At 38.1% G+C, this 17,508-nt stretch overlaps 1 protein-coding gene across 1 annotated transcript in view; it reads left to right on the forward strand.

Moving 5' to 3' along the window:
* The window catches only part of LOC139719148 (fibrocystin-L-like), a 133,620-nt gene extending 117,324 nt beyond the window's left edge, over window positions 1-16,296 (forward strand). The window contains exons 53-62 of the mRNA XM_071630582.1: window positions 324-489; window positions 1,173-1,550; window positions 2,179-2,575; window positions 3,551-3,711; window positions 6,442-6,553; window positions 7,825-8,011; window positions 13,632-13,774; window positions 14,339-14,484; window positions 15,360-15,495; window positions 16,145-16,296. Of these exons, the coding sequence (XP_071486683.1) occupies window positions 324-489; window positions 1,173-1,550; window positions 2,179-2,575; window positions 3,551-3,711; window positions 6,442-6,553; window positions 7,825-8,011; window positions 13,632-13,774; window positions 14,339-14,484; window positions 15,360-15,495; window positions 16,145-16,296 (1,978 nt within the window). The remainder of the gene's footprint in view (window positions 1-323; window positions 490-1,172; window positions 1,551-2,178; window positions 2,576-3,550; window positions 3,712-6,441; window positions 6,554-7,824; window positions 8,012-13,631; window positions 13,775-14,338; window positions 14,485-15,359; window positions 15,496-16,144) is intronic.
* The last annotated feature ends 1,212 nt before the right edge of the window (window positions 16,297-17,508 follow it).

A 17,508-nucleotide genomic window follows, 5' to 3' on the forward strand; every position in this document is an offset into this window, starting at 1 on the left:
ACACGTTTACTGGCGATAGACTTCAAGCTTTGTTTTGTCTGACATTGATTTAAATGTAACCTTGTATTAATCACCTGCTCTTACATCATTGCATCTACCACTGTAGTAGGTTTCTGTATATTGAATCATAGTTTGATGGTTTTAACCTGTTGAGGATGGGCTGCTTTTGCTACAACATACATTTCCAATGGAAACTGCTCGAGTATACTCAGGACTAGTCTTTAATGGGTTAATATTGTTTGCCCAGTGATATGTATTGTATTTTGTTGTGAAATATGACAATAAATTCAGTTAAATTCAAGGTGGTATCTTTTTTTTTTCAGGTTTGCTGAAAGACAAGCTGCAGAGGAAGCAGCCGAACAAGCCGAGAACGGACAGCCAGTGGTTTACCTTACCCCCACTGCCCTCGTCATTGTTAGGGAGCCAGCAGAGGGGAGTGAATTTGCACCCCTCTCGCAGCAACCAAGCATCAAAGTGGTGGATCAAGAGGTACAGCATCACATTTATTTAATAAGATGCTGTTCCAAATACCATTCGTAGTAAAATGGTCCTTGTTTCTACATCCTTGGTAACTAGAGAGTAAAACTTAATTCGAATGAACTATGCAACAAAAGCATAGAACTGGTGTTCCAAAACAGGGAATATAAAGATGCTGTTTAAAGTCGTACTGGCAGGAAAGAGAAAATGAATGTGGTATTCAGTACAGTAGCTATATCTTCATTTCTCATTTTCCATTTCCATTTAAAGTTTTGGGCATAGATTCTGCTTATGGTATTAAATTGCTCCTTGCATAATATGTCAGTGTGTCATTCATTGCAACCGATTGACAATTTATATGCCTTTCATTGATGTAACAGAGCATTGAATTCGTGTTTGGTAGTAGCCATCATAAAGACTAATGGCCTTACATCCTTGGGCAGGATTAAGACCAACAACCTTATCACAGGACAGGTGCCTCATCCACTAGACCACCAAGCTTTGGCCTGACAGCTAGTGCTGATTCTAATCCTTATAGCATGCAGCAGGGACTGGTTATCTATTCATATTAATGAAATCCATCCTAAAGCAGAGTGAGGAAATTCTAATCAATGAAGTAACTGAAGATGGATTATAAAAAGAAATGTCTAGATCTGAACTGTTTATTTGAATCGGTTGAAACCCAATATCCGTAGGGCAATTTGGTGACAGCTCTTGGTCACTCTTCGAGTCCATGGCTGCTGACCGCTACCATCATCCAGCAGCCAGACGGGGTCACTGGTCAGCTCCTTGGCAACGTCACCCTGCCTTTCCAGGACGGCTGGGCAAACTTCTCCAACCTGGCAGTGGACAAGCAGGGTAGTGGCTACATACTGGAGTTCTCAATCACCCGGCCTGAGGTCTCTCCACTGTCGTCCGTCCGGTCAGCCGAGTTCACGGTGATTCCCAGGAGGCTGACCGCTGTGGAGGTTGACGGTGGAGAGGGCGACAAGATTCTCAACGAGGCTTTTGAAGTGGTGGTGGAGATCCGCGATGTGGCTTCAAACCAAGCTGCCACCAATTTGTATGAATCTGTGAGTGTCTGGAAGGTGGCAAGATATTTTTTTGTTTATTATCAGTACTCATAACATTAACATTTTGTAACTCATATGACACTAACATTCCTTGTATATTTACACTGCATTACGCTGCTGTAGGATGATCAGTAGAATTGAGGGGAAAAGAACATGAAAAAAATAACCATGCAAAAAACAACAACTAGACTTTAATATGCGTGAGGTAGAGCTCACAGGTCTAAGATCATTACTGTAATACTGAGTCAACACCATGAAATAAGTTTTGAGCAATTGAACATGACTAAACAAGGAGAAAAGTCTTTACTTACAAGATGTAGGGATGTATCAAAGGTCAGAGGTCAAATGTTAAGGGGGAGCAATAAGAGTGTTCAGTGGAAATATAGACAAATGATTGGCAAGAAAGGACAAGGGATAAACATAAAGGCATGACATTGAATATCATCTTGTCATTATTTTTGTTGTTGTTTCTAGTTGATAGGAAGTTTTCTGGTAGCCTGCTTTGTTTCTTTTTGCTGAGTGTGCTTGTAAGCATATTGTCATGGATGTAATGCCAATGTTCATTAGCTGGATGGACTCGTAATCATGTCTTGAATAATCCCTCATTTTTCATCAACCATGTATTCAGGGCTTCAACAACTGGACTACGACAGTCTCACTGTACCAGCCATCATACTACAGGGGTCAAATTTCCGGTCAAACGACTGTGACAGTGGACCTCGCGACTGGTCAAGCAACGTTCCTTGATCTGGTCATTGATGAAGCGGGCTACGGCTATGTCCTCAATGTTGATGTGGCTGCCAGTGGCACGGATGACTACTCTTTCTCCGTCCAGCTTGATCCCTTCGATGTCGTCGACAGATCCTCAGTCCCATATACTGGAGAAGCTGTGGAGGTGCAGATCAGGTTTGACTCGGACTACTCTATCGTCGAAGGAAAAGAAAGCACTTTCATCTTAATATTCAGGAACAAAGTGGCCTACCGGTACACCAACGTCACCGTTTTCGACTTTGAGCTTTCAGAAGGTGAGATGATTTTCATGCAACATTCATCATATTTCTGTTAAATTTACCCTGGCTGTACTAATGAAATTATCAGGACCTTCTTCCTTCATTTGAGACAATATTGACCATGTTCCTCCATAATGATACATGATTGACACATCCTATAAACTTGATGAATATCTATCAAACCATTTCATTTATCTCATATGTACAAGTTCTATCATTTAGATTTAAATATATATCAGCTGAATCCAGGTATACCGCAGGAGTCAAAAGTATTTTGAGAAATGCAATACTCATTTGATAATCGGGAACAACCTTACAGGAATAAATTTCAGTGTAACAGAATGCTGATGCCTTATTTTAATAATGTAATCAGCAAAACCATAAACTACTCTATTTCAGCATATTTTGGCGGGAACACTTCCACTGTTTCTCCGTAATGGCTATTGGAAATATGAAGTAAATCTGTAAAACGAATTACAAGGACATCATTTGTCACTTACCAGAACAATTTTTTTTGTCTAACCAATGCTGGATAGATTTTGCCAATTCCACAGTCTATTAAAGGTCCTGTTTACCTTTGGGAGCAGTGATTTTAAAAATGTTCGAGATATCTGATTTGATGCCTATGTGTAGGTCAGTTGTATCACAAAACATTCTACATGTACTATATAAAATTTTCGCAATAAAACCTAAAATATAAGCTAGGAGATATCAGTATTTTTCTCGATAAACCATAACTGTAGATGGTTTAGTCTGTAAATGTTTGTTACGACTATTGTTCACATTTTGTATATTTAGCAATTCTTAACATCAATTCTACTGATTCAAGATATTTACAGTGGTTGTTTCTATCCCTAACTCACATTTTAGAACTATTTTAAAGCACTAATGCCGATTTTCTGTTTCATCTGCAAATGGTAAATTGTGCCTCTAAAACTAAATAGGATGACGTAGTATGTGGGACTACACAATTATGTTTTCTTGTTACAGGATCCATCCTCCTGACCTTTGACATGACCGGTGACACAGACGCCACCATCGAGCAGCTCTTTGATGACCTCCAGAATGGAGATGTTGTCGTGACGATAGACGGCCATCGGCTAGAGGCGGACCCAGTTCTCATGGTGAACGGAGAAGAGTACACCAGGAAGGTAAAACGATGCAATGAAACATAGCTGATGGAGATGCACTCAAACACAGAATAATGTTGTGGGGAGATTTGATTAGAATGTACAGTGCCAGGGGGTTGATATGTCATTGATTGGAAGTGAAATCAATGGGGGCGCTGCGGCATGTGAATAAGACTCCGGACTCCCAAACAGAGGACCGGAATTTGATTTGCCGCCAAGTGCTTATGTTCTTGGACAAGATATTTTTACCCACTATGTCTCTTTTGACCCAGGTGTATAAATGGGTACCTGGCAACGCTGGGGTAATGATAATCGCAAGGCCCTCTGGTAGAGCAGTGTCATCACTGAAGAGGGTACCCTGGATAAAGAAGACATTATCGTTATTATTATTATTAGTAGTAGTAGTAGTAGTAGTAGTAGTAGTAGTAGTAGTAGTAGTAGTAGTGGTAGTAGTAGTAGTATTGTTATTATTATTATTATTATTATTATTATTATTATTATTATTATTATTGAACACAGCACCCCCTTGAGAGGCAGCATTTATTAGTAGACATTATTATCATGAAGGCCATCGATCTGTAGGGAGATGCCAATCATTATTGCTTTGCTGTTCTCTGCTCGTAATGGTTTACTTTTGATTGGCTGAAATTGTTAAGGATGACTTACCTTTCTACTTTCTCATTCTCGTACACCTTCTTCTACCCAATCATGACATTGTGATATATTTAACATAATGTCATACAATTAAAAATTTGCTTGTTTTCAAGCTGATTTTATTGCTGTAAGACTTAACCCATATCCGCCGGTCGCGTAATACAGTTTATGAGCTGTCAGTGCCGGAGGCTATTTCACATCTGTTCACCAGAAACTTTGCTGTCTCAAATTCAAGGTGATGTCACCGACACTTATGAAAAGAAAACTATGGAAAACTTTATATCAGTTGAAAGAGAAAGTAATGGTCTTTCATATAAGACGTAGATCACTATCATATCATGAATTATGTGACGTCATATGATTTTAATATTTACATATAATTTACATATTTATGAGTAATCACATTGCTTATTCAAAAGAAACTACATTGTACGTATGAAAAACATCCAGCCTTTTTACAGAAAAACAATTATCAGTTTTTGAAATCTTTATAATGTAAGTTTCCTGATGGTGTATAACTCATAGGGAATAATGCTTGCAAATATGAAGAAATATCGAATAAAAACTTATAGATATGTGCTCTACGGACTAGTGTGGTCTATAAACTCATAAACGCTATGGATGGGACTACAGTAAAATAGGCCTGTACGTGCACATATAGCAGTGTTCGATCTCACTTAGATGTAGACCTATTCTGTCAACAGCCTGCTGTAAACCTCAAAAGTGAATATGAATCCAGATGAAATGGTAACAGGTAGTGATGCAAAGGACTGTGGGATATCAGGTCAGAGTTCACAAAAGTTATAATAAGCCTTATCCCTAAAGGGGCCGGGGGGTGGGGGGGGGGGGGCCTCAACGTTTCGCGCTATACATGTAATTCTGTAACGCGAGAAGACCTCGTCACAAGGCTTCTTGACTTTCTTTGTTCAAGTCTCGCGCAACTTTCGAGACCAAATTTGCAACGTCCGCCCGCGCATATTTTTATGAAGCGACGCCCATTTTTGTAACGGCATGTCGCCCCAAAATGGGCACAATTTTGTGATTTTGTGTACATTTCCTATGGAAAACAATGCTCTGTCATGAAAGTCATAAAAACCTGATTACTTTTACAATTGATCACTTTCATTGATTAATTTCATGCTAATTATGGTAGAAAAGTGGTCAGTGACAATTTCCAATAAAAAAACAGAAAAAACAAAAGTTGAAAAACAAAGAAATACATAAGAAATTCCAAAAACAATAAAATACATAAGAATTTAAATGACTTTTGGAAGTTTTATGACGTACAATTATTGAATATGCCAAAACAGATTTACAGACCAAAAAGTAGGCTCTCGATGCTTTTAATTAGGCTAAAATATGATCTTGAGCTTAATTTGAAAATTAATTAATTGAAATTGAAAATTGACTGTTTCAAAAAATATTAAGGCACAATCTTGTAGATTATGACGTGGGTGTCACGCATGCCAAATTTCGTCACGATTACACCTCTGATGGCCGAGATCCGCCCTCCTCTGGTCTTAGCATAGACAAAAAAGCCCGGCCTGATTAGGGTTATTAGGGTTATAAATGACATCATCATCCAAGCTATGTGTGCTACAGATTATCCTGTAGATTGGTGGATATGGGTGAAAGTTTAGATGTAATTGCCATTGTGAGAGTTGTAGATGTTTGTGCTAATGTTGTAAATTTGAATATTGTTGTGTCTTTTCTAGGTACATAACCAAAGTCCAGGAATACAAGAGTAATGCATTTGTAGAAAGAGACATACTGCAGGTAACATATCTAAAGCATTACTGTAAAAGTGGATATTTTCGCGTGACTAATTTTTCACGCTCGGCGGGGTAATTAGAGTTTCGCATGTTTTTAATTCCGCGGAATCAAGTCATTAACTGCTGGAACATATGGCAAACAAAAATATTCGCATGCTTTTATTTTCGCGCTAGTTTCGGGTTGCGCGAAATGCGCGAAAATTTCAACACCTCGAAAATTTCCACTTTTACAGTACACTATGATTATATTTTAGTTTGTTGAAGCTTTCACGTGCATAAAATTTGTCACTGTCGTGTTTCTTTTGACACCATGTGTCTTTCTCAGGCTCCCTCCGTTCCCTTTCCTCTGTGGGCCATTGTCATCGTCGTATTCCTTGTCGTACTCTTCCTGGTGGTCGTAATCATCGTCGTCATTTTCAAATGCTGCCTGAAGTCTGGTAGGTGTCCACAGCTGAGCTACCCTTTTGTTTTCTTTCATTTGGATCCCGTGATATTGATTATCATCACTTTGACTTTATAAATCTCACCCTCGCCTGTGAGCTAGAAAATTTCAACTCCCTCTGGTTTGCTCTACGCAAATTTACTGTAGGTTCAGCTGAATTTGATCATTTGCTACCGAGATATTTATCATTGAAAGAACACATAGCCATCTGTGATGAGTTGGACCAAAATAAATGAACAATTATACTCATTATCTATATGCTTGTACCTTTATACCTACAATGTTGTACTGTCATTTTTGTATCAGTGTGTACACCTTTTGGCTGTACTGTATTACCATTTCTTCTTTAAAGGACAAGTTCACCTTCATAAACATAAGGATTGAGAGAATGCAACAGTATAAGTAGAACACATCAGTGAAAGTTTGAGGAAAATTGGACAATCGATGCAAAAGTTATGAATTTTTAAAATTTTTGTGTTGGAACCGCTGGATGAGGAGACTACTACAGCTTGTGAGTCATATGCGTACAACAGTATAAAGAAAATGTAAAGAAAATTCAACATATTTTCGCTTTTTTCGCATAATAAAAGAGCACTTGACTTGCCTCTTTCTAAAGGGAGGGGGAATAATATTACCCACAACATTTGTTGGTAACGAGTCGGGGGAATGTGCACTTTTTTCAAAAGATGAAATTTTGTGAAATTCTCTATATATTTTCCTTACATTGTTGTACGCATGTGACATCTAAGTTATTCACACACTGCAGTAGTCTTCTCATCCAGCGGTTACTGAAAAAAAACTTCAAAAATTCATAACTTTTGAACGGATTGTCCGATTTTCCTCAAACTTTCAATGATGTGTTCTACTAATATTGCTACATTCTCTCAATCCTTATGTTTATGAAGGTGAACTTGTCCTTTAACATGGAACATTTGAAATATGATTACAGAATGCATGAGAAAACATCAATATTTCAATATTCTAGAAATTCTGGAAAGTTATCCTAGTATTTCAGGTATAAAAGGTGTGAAATACTTTGTGATGCTCCTCATAGGTTGTTTTTTTTTTTAACAGAGATTTAACGAGGCCTGAGTATAGGCAGGCAAATGTCTATGGAAAAAGAATTATAGCAAAATCAAACCATTCTTAATGGGTCAAGGTAATTAGCCTTCCTCCCCACCCCCCCCCCCCCCCCCCCTTATTGCAACACTTAATGAAGTGAAACATTTCTGAATACTCCCTGTTGGATGGTTTCTGGTTGGACAGGGGCAAAGGTCAAAGAGGCAGAGGTCATGCCCTTGCAGCGAGTGGAAGGAGTGGAGGGAATGGAGAACACATCTTTCAAGGTGGAGGTCACCAAGGAAGACGGGGGGAAGAATGCCAGGGACTCACCCACCGGTAGCAGGACCTTCCTCCTCACTCCCAGCGACACCTCCCTTCTCTTTGATGACAGGTAAGTGATTGGTTGTAGACCGTTGCTAGGGGAGGGTCTGATGATTGAGTGAATGGAGACGGTTGCCGTGGGAGGGTCTGATGATTGAGTGGGTGGAGACTGTTGCCATGGGAGGGTCTGATGATTGAGTGGGTGGAGAAGGTTGCTAGGGGAGGGCCTGATGATTCTTAGTGATGTGGGCAGAGAGATGCAGAGATGTTGTGGCGATGGAATGATCTGCAGATATTGTGAATTTTATTGTGTGGTTTATGTCATGAATTTGGAATTGAGATGAAAAATTGAATCATGATGAGAATGCTGATTGTACTGTAGATGTCCTTATACTTTTTGTGTCATTAAGAAATAGAATGCTGAGTGGTGACTGGAATTGAATACATTTCAGGTGCATCAAAGCAAAATCTCACTAAGTATTCGTAGAATAAAAGAAAATGACAACTCAATGACAATTGAATAAAAAAGTGTTCTGCATGATTTCACCTGAAATGATAAAATCAACACTTCATAACAGATTGACTGTGATACGAGTCTGTTATATAAATGACTCAAAGGATGTCACGCACCTTATGCCTTCAATTCAACGCTATGATGATGAAGACATGGACAGCATGATGCCTCATTTCTGACTAACATTTCTTTCCAAACAGGAAAAAGAAAGGTGCCCATGCGAAGGCCCCAAAACAGCCTGACCGGTAAAATTTCCTTTAGATTAGCGCTCTGTGTATCGCTTTTCCATGTACGCGGTGTCTCTCTGCCTCTACTGTATTGCAGGCACGTATGGTGTTTGTAGGGGATAGTGCTAGACTGCTGCAGAATAATATAAAGCTTTTTAATCGGGCCACAGATCATGCGTTTTCATTTCTCCCGCTGTATCAGAATGTTCATTCACATGAAGATATGCAATGTTGTAATGGTTAATATATCCGTACTGTTCAGCTGCAATGAAACACCATGATTTTACTACACTTCCCAGAACTCATGTTTTGTTTTGTTTTGTTTTCCATGTTGTGAACGTACATAAGTCACAGTGATCTAGCTGGCTACAAATGCACATTATATGAAGCACGCATTTAACCTGGTAGGCCAGCTAAATAAAAAAAAAAGTTACTGTTGACTTTACACATTACGCCATGTTTATGAATAACCATTAGTGGGGAAAACTGGGGGAAAAAAGGTAAGTTTTCCATGGTGAGGGTCTCGACTTCAAATCATGGTGGAAATGTTCATTTCAAATTTGAAAAGAATATCACTCCAATGTCTGAATCTGAATTATTCTGCCAATTTTGGGGGTTTCTGGTGGTCTGGGCAAAGATTCTTGGCAGCTTTCACTTTAAGGTCATCAGTTTTCTAAAATCTTAATTTTTCATTGTCATTGTAAGATGCCCTGTGGCTTGTTTTGAGGATATTTTGACCAACTGACCAGCTGACCAGCTGACCACTAATTTGGTGTGAGGTGATTGAGAGATTATGCATAGTCATCAATGATGTATCTTTGTGTGGAAGTCAAATTACCCAGCATTCAGTTGACTTCCTGTCAGATGACTGTCGTTTGACTTGACCCATTGTTGTGTTCCTATGCTTGTAACTCAAGTTGATCTGAGTGTACTTGTCATTGTTGAAAATCATTGCGAGTTCTAAATTAATGCTGTAAGTCATGAAGCGGCATGAGAATTGGATATCTCTAACAGCAGTCTTGTCTCAACATGCAATATTCATCCACATAAAAAAAGAAGAAAGAGATTATAGCCCACTTTTCGTAGTTTTGTCATTTGTATAATTTTGCAATGTTATTATTATAGTACGCATTTTGCCATGCAATTTGTCATGTTATATAGTGTATATGTAAGTATATTATATGTATATACACCATGTATGTGCAAATATATGTATCTTATATGTATGATGTTTACTCATGTATAGAAATGTTCATTAACAAGTATTCATATTTATTTTTTCTACTGGCTGTTCTATCAGAGTTAATATTCAAAGATCAATTACTCTGCCTACATACAAAGTCTTTGCATCCGGCGAAGATGCCATTTTGATCCAAATTTCTCCTGATCCATGCCTCTTCGAGGTTCAAACATCAGCAAATCCCCTTACCAGTCAATCACAGTATGCCATATGTCATTGCTAAACAGTGTCTTCAAAATGTGCCTCGTCAAAACATTTATTGTATCTGCAAATGATTGAGATGTGCTGTAGAAGTGGGAATTTTTGCAAGATGATTTGGTGCTGGGGGGGGGGGGCTGGACTGAATTATGCACATTTTTAATTTTCAGACGATATAATTAAGCATGCTTGATGCACTCTGAACAGCCCACTGCTGCTACGACAGTTAATGGTTTGACAGCACATACTATGGTACAAGATAACTGGTCAACATTAGACCATACAAGACTAGCAAATATGAAGAAAACTACAAAGAAGACTAAAAGCAAAGCAGTAAGCCAGAAATCGGCACTCTTTTATTTTCGTGCTAGTTTCATGTCACAAGAAATGCTCAATATCTTCATACTGCAAAAATTTCAATTTTTAACAGTTTTATGTTTGTTTGGTGACCAAAAATCATGATTATATGCTATCAGTGTGCTATTGCGTTCTCTGTTTCCCCACTGTACCCAATCAAAAAATCTTTGTGTCAGTGGCAGGTGGTATATTGGAGCTTTTGAAGAAGTTTTGTGGCTTTGTTTTGTATACTGTGTAGATGTAATCGTAGTTACTTGAGAACTGAGAGACTATCACAATGTTTCCATTTGGAGTCTAAATTCTAAATGCACTTCTGAGCCACATGTTACAAAGGGCTTTATAAAACAACTGGAAGCACTCAGGAGTGTGCAGCAGGCTTCTACCAAGACCCAAGTCTCTACTGTCACAGAACTGTGTACATCCTTAAAAAATAAAAATGGATCTGGATCTAGATTTCAATCCAGATCACTGCCAAAATCACATTGCCTGTCCCTTTTGTAATAGTCACAATTGATGGACCAATGGGCATTTTGAATATTTTGTAAAAATCCCAAATAAAAAAGATGAAAAATACTATTAAAAAATATGGGCAAGTATATAGATGGAGTTACTTATATGGTTACCATAACAGCTCCATGGTAACTACTGCAAGCATTGAAGTCATTGTTATCTTAACTCGTTGAAGACAAGTCCCAAGAATGCTCGGGCAGGTGTCTATGGGAAATGCATGTTATAGCAAAATCAGGCCGTCCTCAATGGGTTAATTGTTATTACTGTAAATTACAGTGTGTTAAACCTGTTCGTGAGGCAGACACCTGTTTCTCAGCCTGAGTGTATTTTTGTGTAGCATTCGTGCATCTTGGTTCATGCAGTAAGTAGAAACATAGTGAAGCGATAGCTGGTACAGCATTGCCATGTTTAGTCATTTGCATCATTCACATTTACTGTATAAGCTGTTATTTTCGTGTACAGATATTTTCGCGAATGAGATCATAGACAATTTCGCGAGATGTTGTTTTCGCGTATTGACAACGACGCAATCATAAATGTTCTATTACTACACCACATGGCGACATTTTCGCATGTTGTTGAATTTGCAATAAAATTGTGATTCGCAAAATTTGCGGAAATTAAACCCTCGCAAAAATAACAGCCTATACAGTATAATGTTCAGGCTTCTCTTGACTCTGTGGAACCAGGTAGTAGGTGCAGCTGGAAGCGCTTCTGCGGAAAATCTAGTAATAGGCTCCTCTCTTCTTACTCAATAAACTTTATTCTTAGAGCTATCTAACAACTTTGGTGTAGATATAGATACATCTTCTGAAGCTTTCACACAACTATTCAATCATGCTCATTGAGGAATTTCATACTTGTAAAATTGCCTCTTTTTAGCAGTGCCTTCTCTTGGCCAAGGAAGTTTGCATCGTCACTGCTTTTACAGTCTGTCTATACCATTGGATCTCAACCAGCAACATTCACAATCTATGAGCAATATTTGCTATGTATATTTTATCAAATCATTCATTTTTAAAAGGTGCAAGATTCATGCAGACTTACAAGCTCTCGCTTATGTGATGTTTCATTCAAATGATCAAAGTATGATTTATGACTGTTACTATAACCATATTCAAATTCTGATCATTTTTTATGCCTCCGCCACGAAGTGGTGCCGGAGGCATTATGTTTTCGGGTTGTCCGTCCGTCCGTCCGTCTTTCCGTCCGTCCGTCCGTCCTTCCGTCCGTCCGTAATGAATTTTGTGGACAGGGTAACTACCAAAACCTTTTGAGGTATCCTAATGAAACTTGGCATGTATGTGTATTAGGGGGTGAAGTTGTGCCTATCAACTTTTGGGTGCACATGCTCAAGGTCAAAGGTCAAAAGGTCAAGGTCAAATGCTTAAAATTTTACTATTTCCCCTATATCTATGCAATGCCTGAAGATATTTTCTTGAAACTTAGTATATACATGTACTACCCAATTAAGATTCTCTGGTGAAAGTTTGGGGTCATGAGGTCAAAAGATCAAAGGTCAAAGGTCAAGTAAAATGTTAAAATTTCACTTTTTTCTCTATCTTGGAAATTGTTCAAGGTATCTTCATGGAACATAGTATATATATGCATCTACTGACTGGCAGTGGTTATCTAGGGAATTTAGGGTTCATGGGGTCAAAGGTCAAGGACAATACTTCAAAATTTTACTATTTTCCTTATATTTATGCAATGCCAGCAGGACTTTTTTTTTAACTTGATGTACAGTTGTATGCATGTATAACCCAATAGAGATTCTCTGGGATTTTTTTTTGCCAGGAAGGTCAAAGGTCAAAAGGTCAAAGATCAAGTGAAAGTGCTGAACTTAATTCTTTCTCCATATCTCGGAAGTGGCTCAAGTTATCTTGAAACTTAGTACATGCTGAATTTATGTGTGTTCTGCCTGACAGTGATTCTCGTATAAATCTAAGGCCAGATGAAAATGATAACAATTTACTGTTCAATACAGAAATTGCGCTTTTTCTCCATACCTTGAAAATTACTCAGTGCATAAACTTATGAAATGGTCAAAGTCAAGTTAAAGTTCTTAAATCCCCAAATACATGCTCTCCTATTCATCCAATTAAACATAGGTCAAGGAAGGTAAGCATTCAATACATTTGTGACAAACATGTCATTTTGATATTTTGCCAATTTTGTGAAAATGTAATCACACATTGTCCACATGTACTATAGACCTATTAGGAGAATCATGCATTATGGCGGAGGCATACCAGTCGCCATAGCGACATTTCTAGTTTCTTTTTGGCATAACAAGTAAATAATATATCAACATATTAATTTACAACACCTTTATTTATATGTCATCCAATGATGCAGTGTCTGCTGTACATTTAGAACTTTTTAATGTTTTATCATAAAGCAGTCTTTGATTGGCAATTAATAGTCTGAGTCTGACAAAACTTCACAGTGGAGTTGTTTATATTGAAAGTAAAATTGCTTGAAGCTCAGCTGAAAGGCATGTCCGCTTAATGATATTGCTGTTAGAAATTTTATACACTAAAACCTGAATTTTAGAATACTGAAAGCATTCATAATTAAACCATCACTAATGGAGATTTTCATTTTTCAGTGATTTTGCTGCTTCTCAAATCCCATGTTGCAGACTAATGAACAAGAGTGTGCAGCTGGTCAGGGACGAGGACCGGGCGTCTACCAGGAGCACCTACTCCAACAGCCCCAGGCGAACCCCAGAGGTGGAGGTCACCGCCTTGCCGCCAGGCTTCACTGAGGGCCAGATTGAAAAAGGTACAGGGGAACCTCCTTGTGAGGAGTACCTAAAATCAGGCCTATCTCTATGCCAGGGTACAAAAGCAAAGAAATATACAAATTTTGGATTTGCAAAATCACCTTGCTCATAGAGAATGATAGCTCTTACTTCAACTTTAAAGAGAAAGTTTAACTATCTAACACTTTTGTTTGCCAATCCAGGAAAGTCAAGTTTTATCAAACCAAGTTATTTCACTTTTCTAGAGTTTTGTCTTTGTCTCCAACACTTAGCAGGAATTTAAAAATGAGTACCTTAAAAATTTTTGATTTTATTGATTGATCTCATTTTGGCAAAGTGGGATGAAGATCAATTAGGATGTGACTGACAAAACTTTGAATGGACATAAAGTGAAATACAAAGCATATTAGTCACCACGGTAGAACTGATTTTTTTTTCTAAATTGTGCTTATTAGTGATATGCATATCATGTATACATACAGCTGTACATGCATTGTTGCGGCACATAATGTAAACTCAGATGAGAGGTAGGAGATTATCCACTTGATATTGTGAATGCTGATGCCATTGTGGTTTGTGTTCAGATGTCGAGGACCGCACCTCCATGCCAATCAACATCAAGAATCCCGATGGAACTTTCCAGAAGCTCGGAGACGTCGAGGCCAACCTGGTGGGCACTCTCAGTGACCTGAGGATGGACATTAAGAAGTCCCATGCTCTTCCACCAAAGGTAACATACTCCTAACTGTCCACTGCCATTCTCGTATTCTTATGTAAATTTTTTCAATTCGCAGAACTACATGTCTTCCTTTACTCTGTGTTTGAGGTAATGGTGTGAGAATTTTCACCTCCACCAAACGAGGAGTTTATGTTTTCATTGGCATTTGTTGGTTGTTTGGTTGGTTGATTTGTTTGTCCGTGTGTACAATAACTTTAAAAAGTTGTGAACGGATTTTAATGAAACTTACAGGAAAAGTTGAGAATGACACAAAGAACAGATGACTTAAGTTTGGTAGTGATCCAGGAATTTTAATGGATTTTATGAAGGATTTTGGATATTTTGGCAGATAGGGTCAATGAACTTGAGAGTTCATGCTGTGCATTTTTGACGTTTGCATATTATGCGCACTAAAGTGCATGCTCTAATTTCTTCTAAGGTGAGGTGCACCACTTCTATAATGGGAAATCGGGTGATTTTCAGCAGGCATACTTATGGGTGGAAATCACTTATCTACTACTGTAAAAGTGGATATTTTCGTGTGACTAATTTTTCGCGCTTGGCCGGGTCGGAAGAGTTTCGCGTGTGTTTAATTCCACGGAATCAAGACATCACGCACAGGCACATATGGCAAGCAAAAATATTCGCGTGCTTTTATTTTCACGCTAGTTTCTGGTTGCGCGAAATGCGCGAAAATTTGAACACTGCGAAAATTTCCACTTTTACAATATATGTATATGGAAGAGCAAGATCATCATTGGAAAGTAGCTGCTTGGCAAAGGCCTGCGCTCTCAGAGTATTTCTCTAGTTACATTTTGTTTTCAATTTGAAACATTTCAGTGAAAATCTTTATATTCATCTACCTTCATTTCTCGTTCTCTCCATAGCTGCAAGAGAAGGCCTTTGTGTTCCTGAGGGCAGAAAATCTGGAAGACTACCAGACACCGGAAGAGAAACGGGTCTCTGTGTCTGAGGGCTATGGATCTGCCCGCATCATCCTTGTACGCTGGCACTCTGAGCAAGGTGAGATGTGTTGCCATAGCAACGTAACGCAATGAGATGAAGTACTGTAAAGCCAGAACAATGGCAGCACAAAACTTTTGCAACTTGGTGATCATGAAATGAGTATACTGCTTGTATTAGAAATACAGGGATTTGACAATTTTTGTTTTTACAATATAGGTTTGGATACATTTATATTTGCAGATGCGTGAAAATGAAATGATTTTTTTTTTTTTTTTTGTAACATCAATGCCTAGGCTCACTTGTGTGACAGGATGCTTCCTGTAGATAGTCAAACTTAAAAGCGCAATGTCTTACATTCAAATAACCTCGGATCCATACAGGATCATTCCATATAGATATCTGAGAGACAGAAAACTACAAGATGAAGCTTGCATGCCTTCAATTTTCCTGTTATCAAAAACAGTATATCATGTTCCTTCATTCAACTTAAATGATTATTTGATGATATTTTCTCTCACTCCCTTTCATATTCTGTCTCCTTAATAACCTCCCTGCATGTGCTTGGCTATCTGTCTGTATGTCTGTCTGTTTGTCTTTCTATTCTACTTTGATTTTTCTCTATTCTTCATCATTTCTAATCTTTCTACTGCCATTTTTCTATCCCCTGTCTATTTTCCTGCTTTTCTACCTCCTTCCTACCTCACAGATGCCAGTGAGCTGTGTGTGTGCGGTCTGGTTGGTCAGTTCAATTGTTCACTGTGCAAACGTCAGTCCTACTGCAGTCCCCAGTGCCAGTCCACGGACTGGCCGCGTCACACCGGTCCCTGCTCCGTCTGGAGCTCCGAGATGCAAGTCTGAACGCACCCTTGGACCACTTCACACTCGTCCCAGTGGGGCATTGAAATATAAAGATGCCCAAAGATCATTTTTTTATACTGGTTCCTATTCCATGAAGAGGTTAGAGTGAACAATCTGAAACCAATCTTTGATCATTTCATACTGGTTTGTACCACATGTGGAGCTCAGAATTTAAAGTACTTGTATTGAGTAAGTGAGGGTCATTTCATACTGGTTCCTATGCCATAAATAGTTTAGAGTAAACAGTCGTAAGTTAATCTATGATCATTTCAGACTGGTTCCTGCTACATGAACTCAAAGTAAAAGTCTTAATGAGAAAGGATTATTCCATACTAGTTTTACTCTAAGGTCCGAATTCATAAGGGTGGTTTAAATTCAGACCATGGTTTGAATTTAGTCCATGGCCTAAAATATGGTACGCATGAAATAGGAGTACCTTTGACTTGCACATCTACACAGAAGAAATTTGCATAAACCGTAGTCTAAATTTAAACCACCTTTATTCGTGTATTCGGGCCTAAGAGTAACAAAGCTAAAGATAACCAAAATATTATCGCAGCACACTGGTTCTGATTCCATACAATTCTGGCAGTATGAAGCCTGAAGTTACTCCAAAAGCTTTGAATCTATTTGTGCTGTTCTGACAGGAGAAAGTGATTTATCCCTACACTAAGCTGACCTGTACTGAATCATCACATATCTGTAATGACTATTTCCATTCCTGTAATGTTTATAAATGGGCCTTTTTTTTTCGTTTGATGAATTATTATTTAGTCAGTGGCTTTATGAAGTGTTGAAATTGCACCATCAGATTATGCAAAACCAGCTTGGTGTATATGTTTTATTTCAAAAATTGTTTATTTCTTTGTAAATATCTAATAAAATTATGAGTGGTTAATACTTGTGTTTCAGCATCTAATTAATGTAGTGATCTGCTATGTAACCCCATCATTCTAATGTGTTCATTTATTCCCATTTTTTTCCTTTAAGATATTGTAAGAAATGTAATTACTGCTAGTAATTTCCTACCTGCATATGGAATATTGGCAGGGATTTTACTTTTGAAAGCTCTGATTAGTGCCATAGATCATCATCATCATCATCATCATCATCATCATTTTAAACTTTTTTATTAACTTTTGCAAACAATGATAAGTTTTAGTTTGTCGTTGATTGTAATTTTTAGTTTGTCATTGATTTTAAGGTTTTGTT

Source organism: Diadema antillarum, unplaced genomic scaffold, assembly GCF_040938485.1.
Source record: "Diadema antillarum isolate AM-2024a unplaced genomic scaffold, OU_Dant_1.0 scf00000105, whole genome shotgun sequence".
NCBI classification, from domain to species: domain Eukaryota; kingdom Metazoa; phylum Echinodermata; class Echinoidea; order Diadematoida; family Diadematidae; genus Diadema; species Diadema antillarum.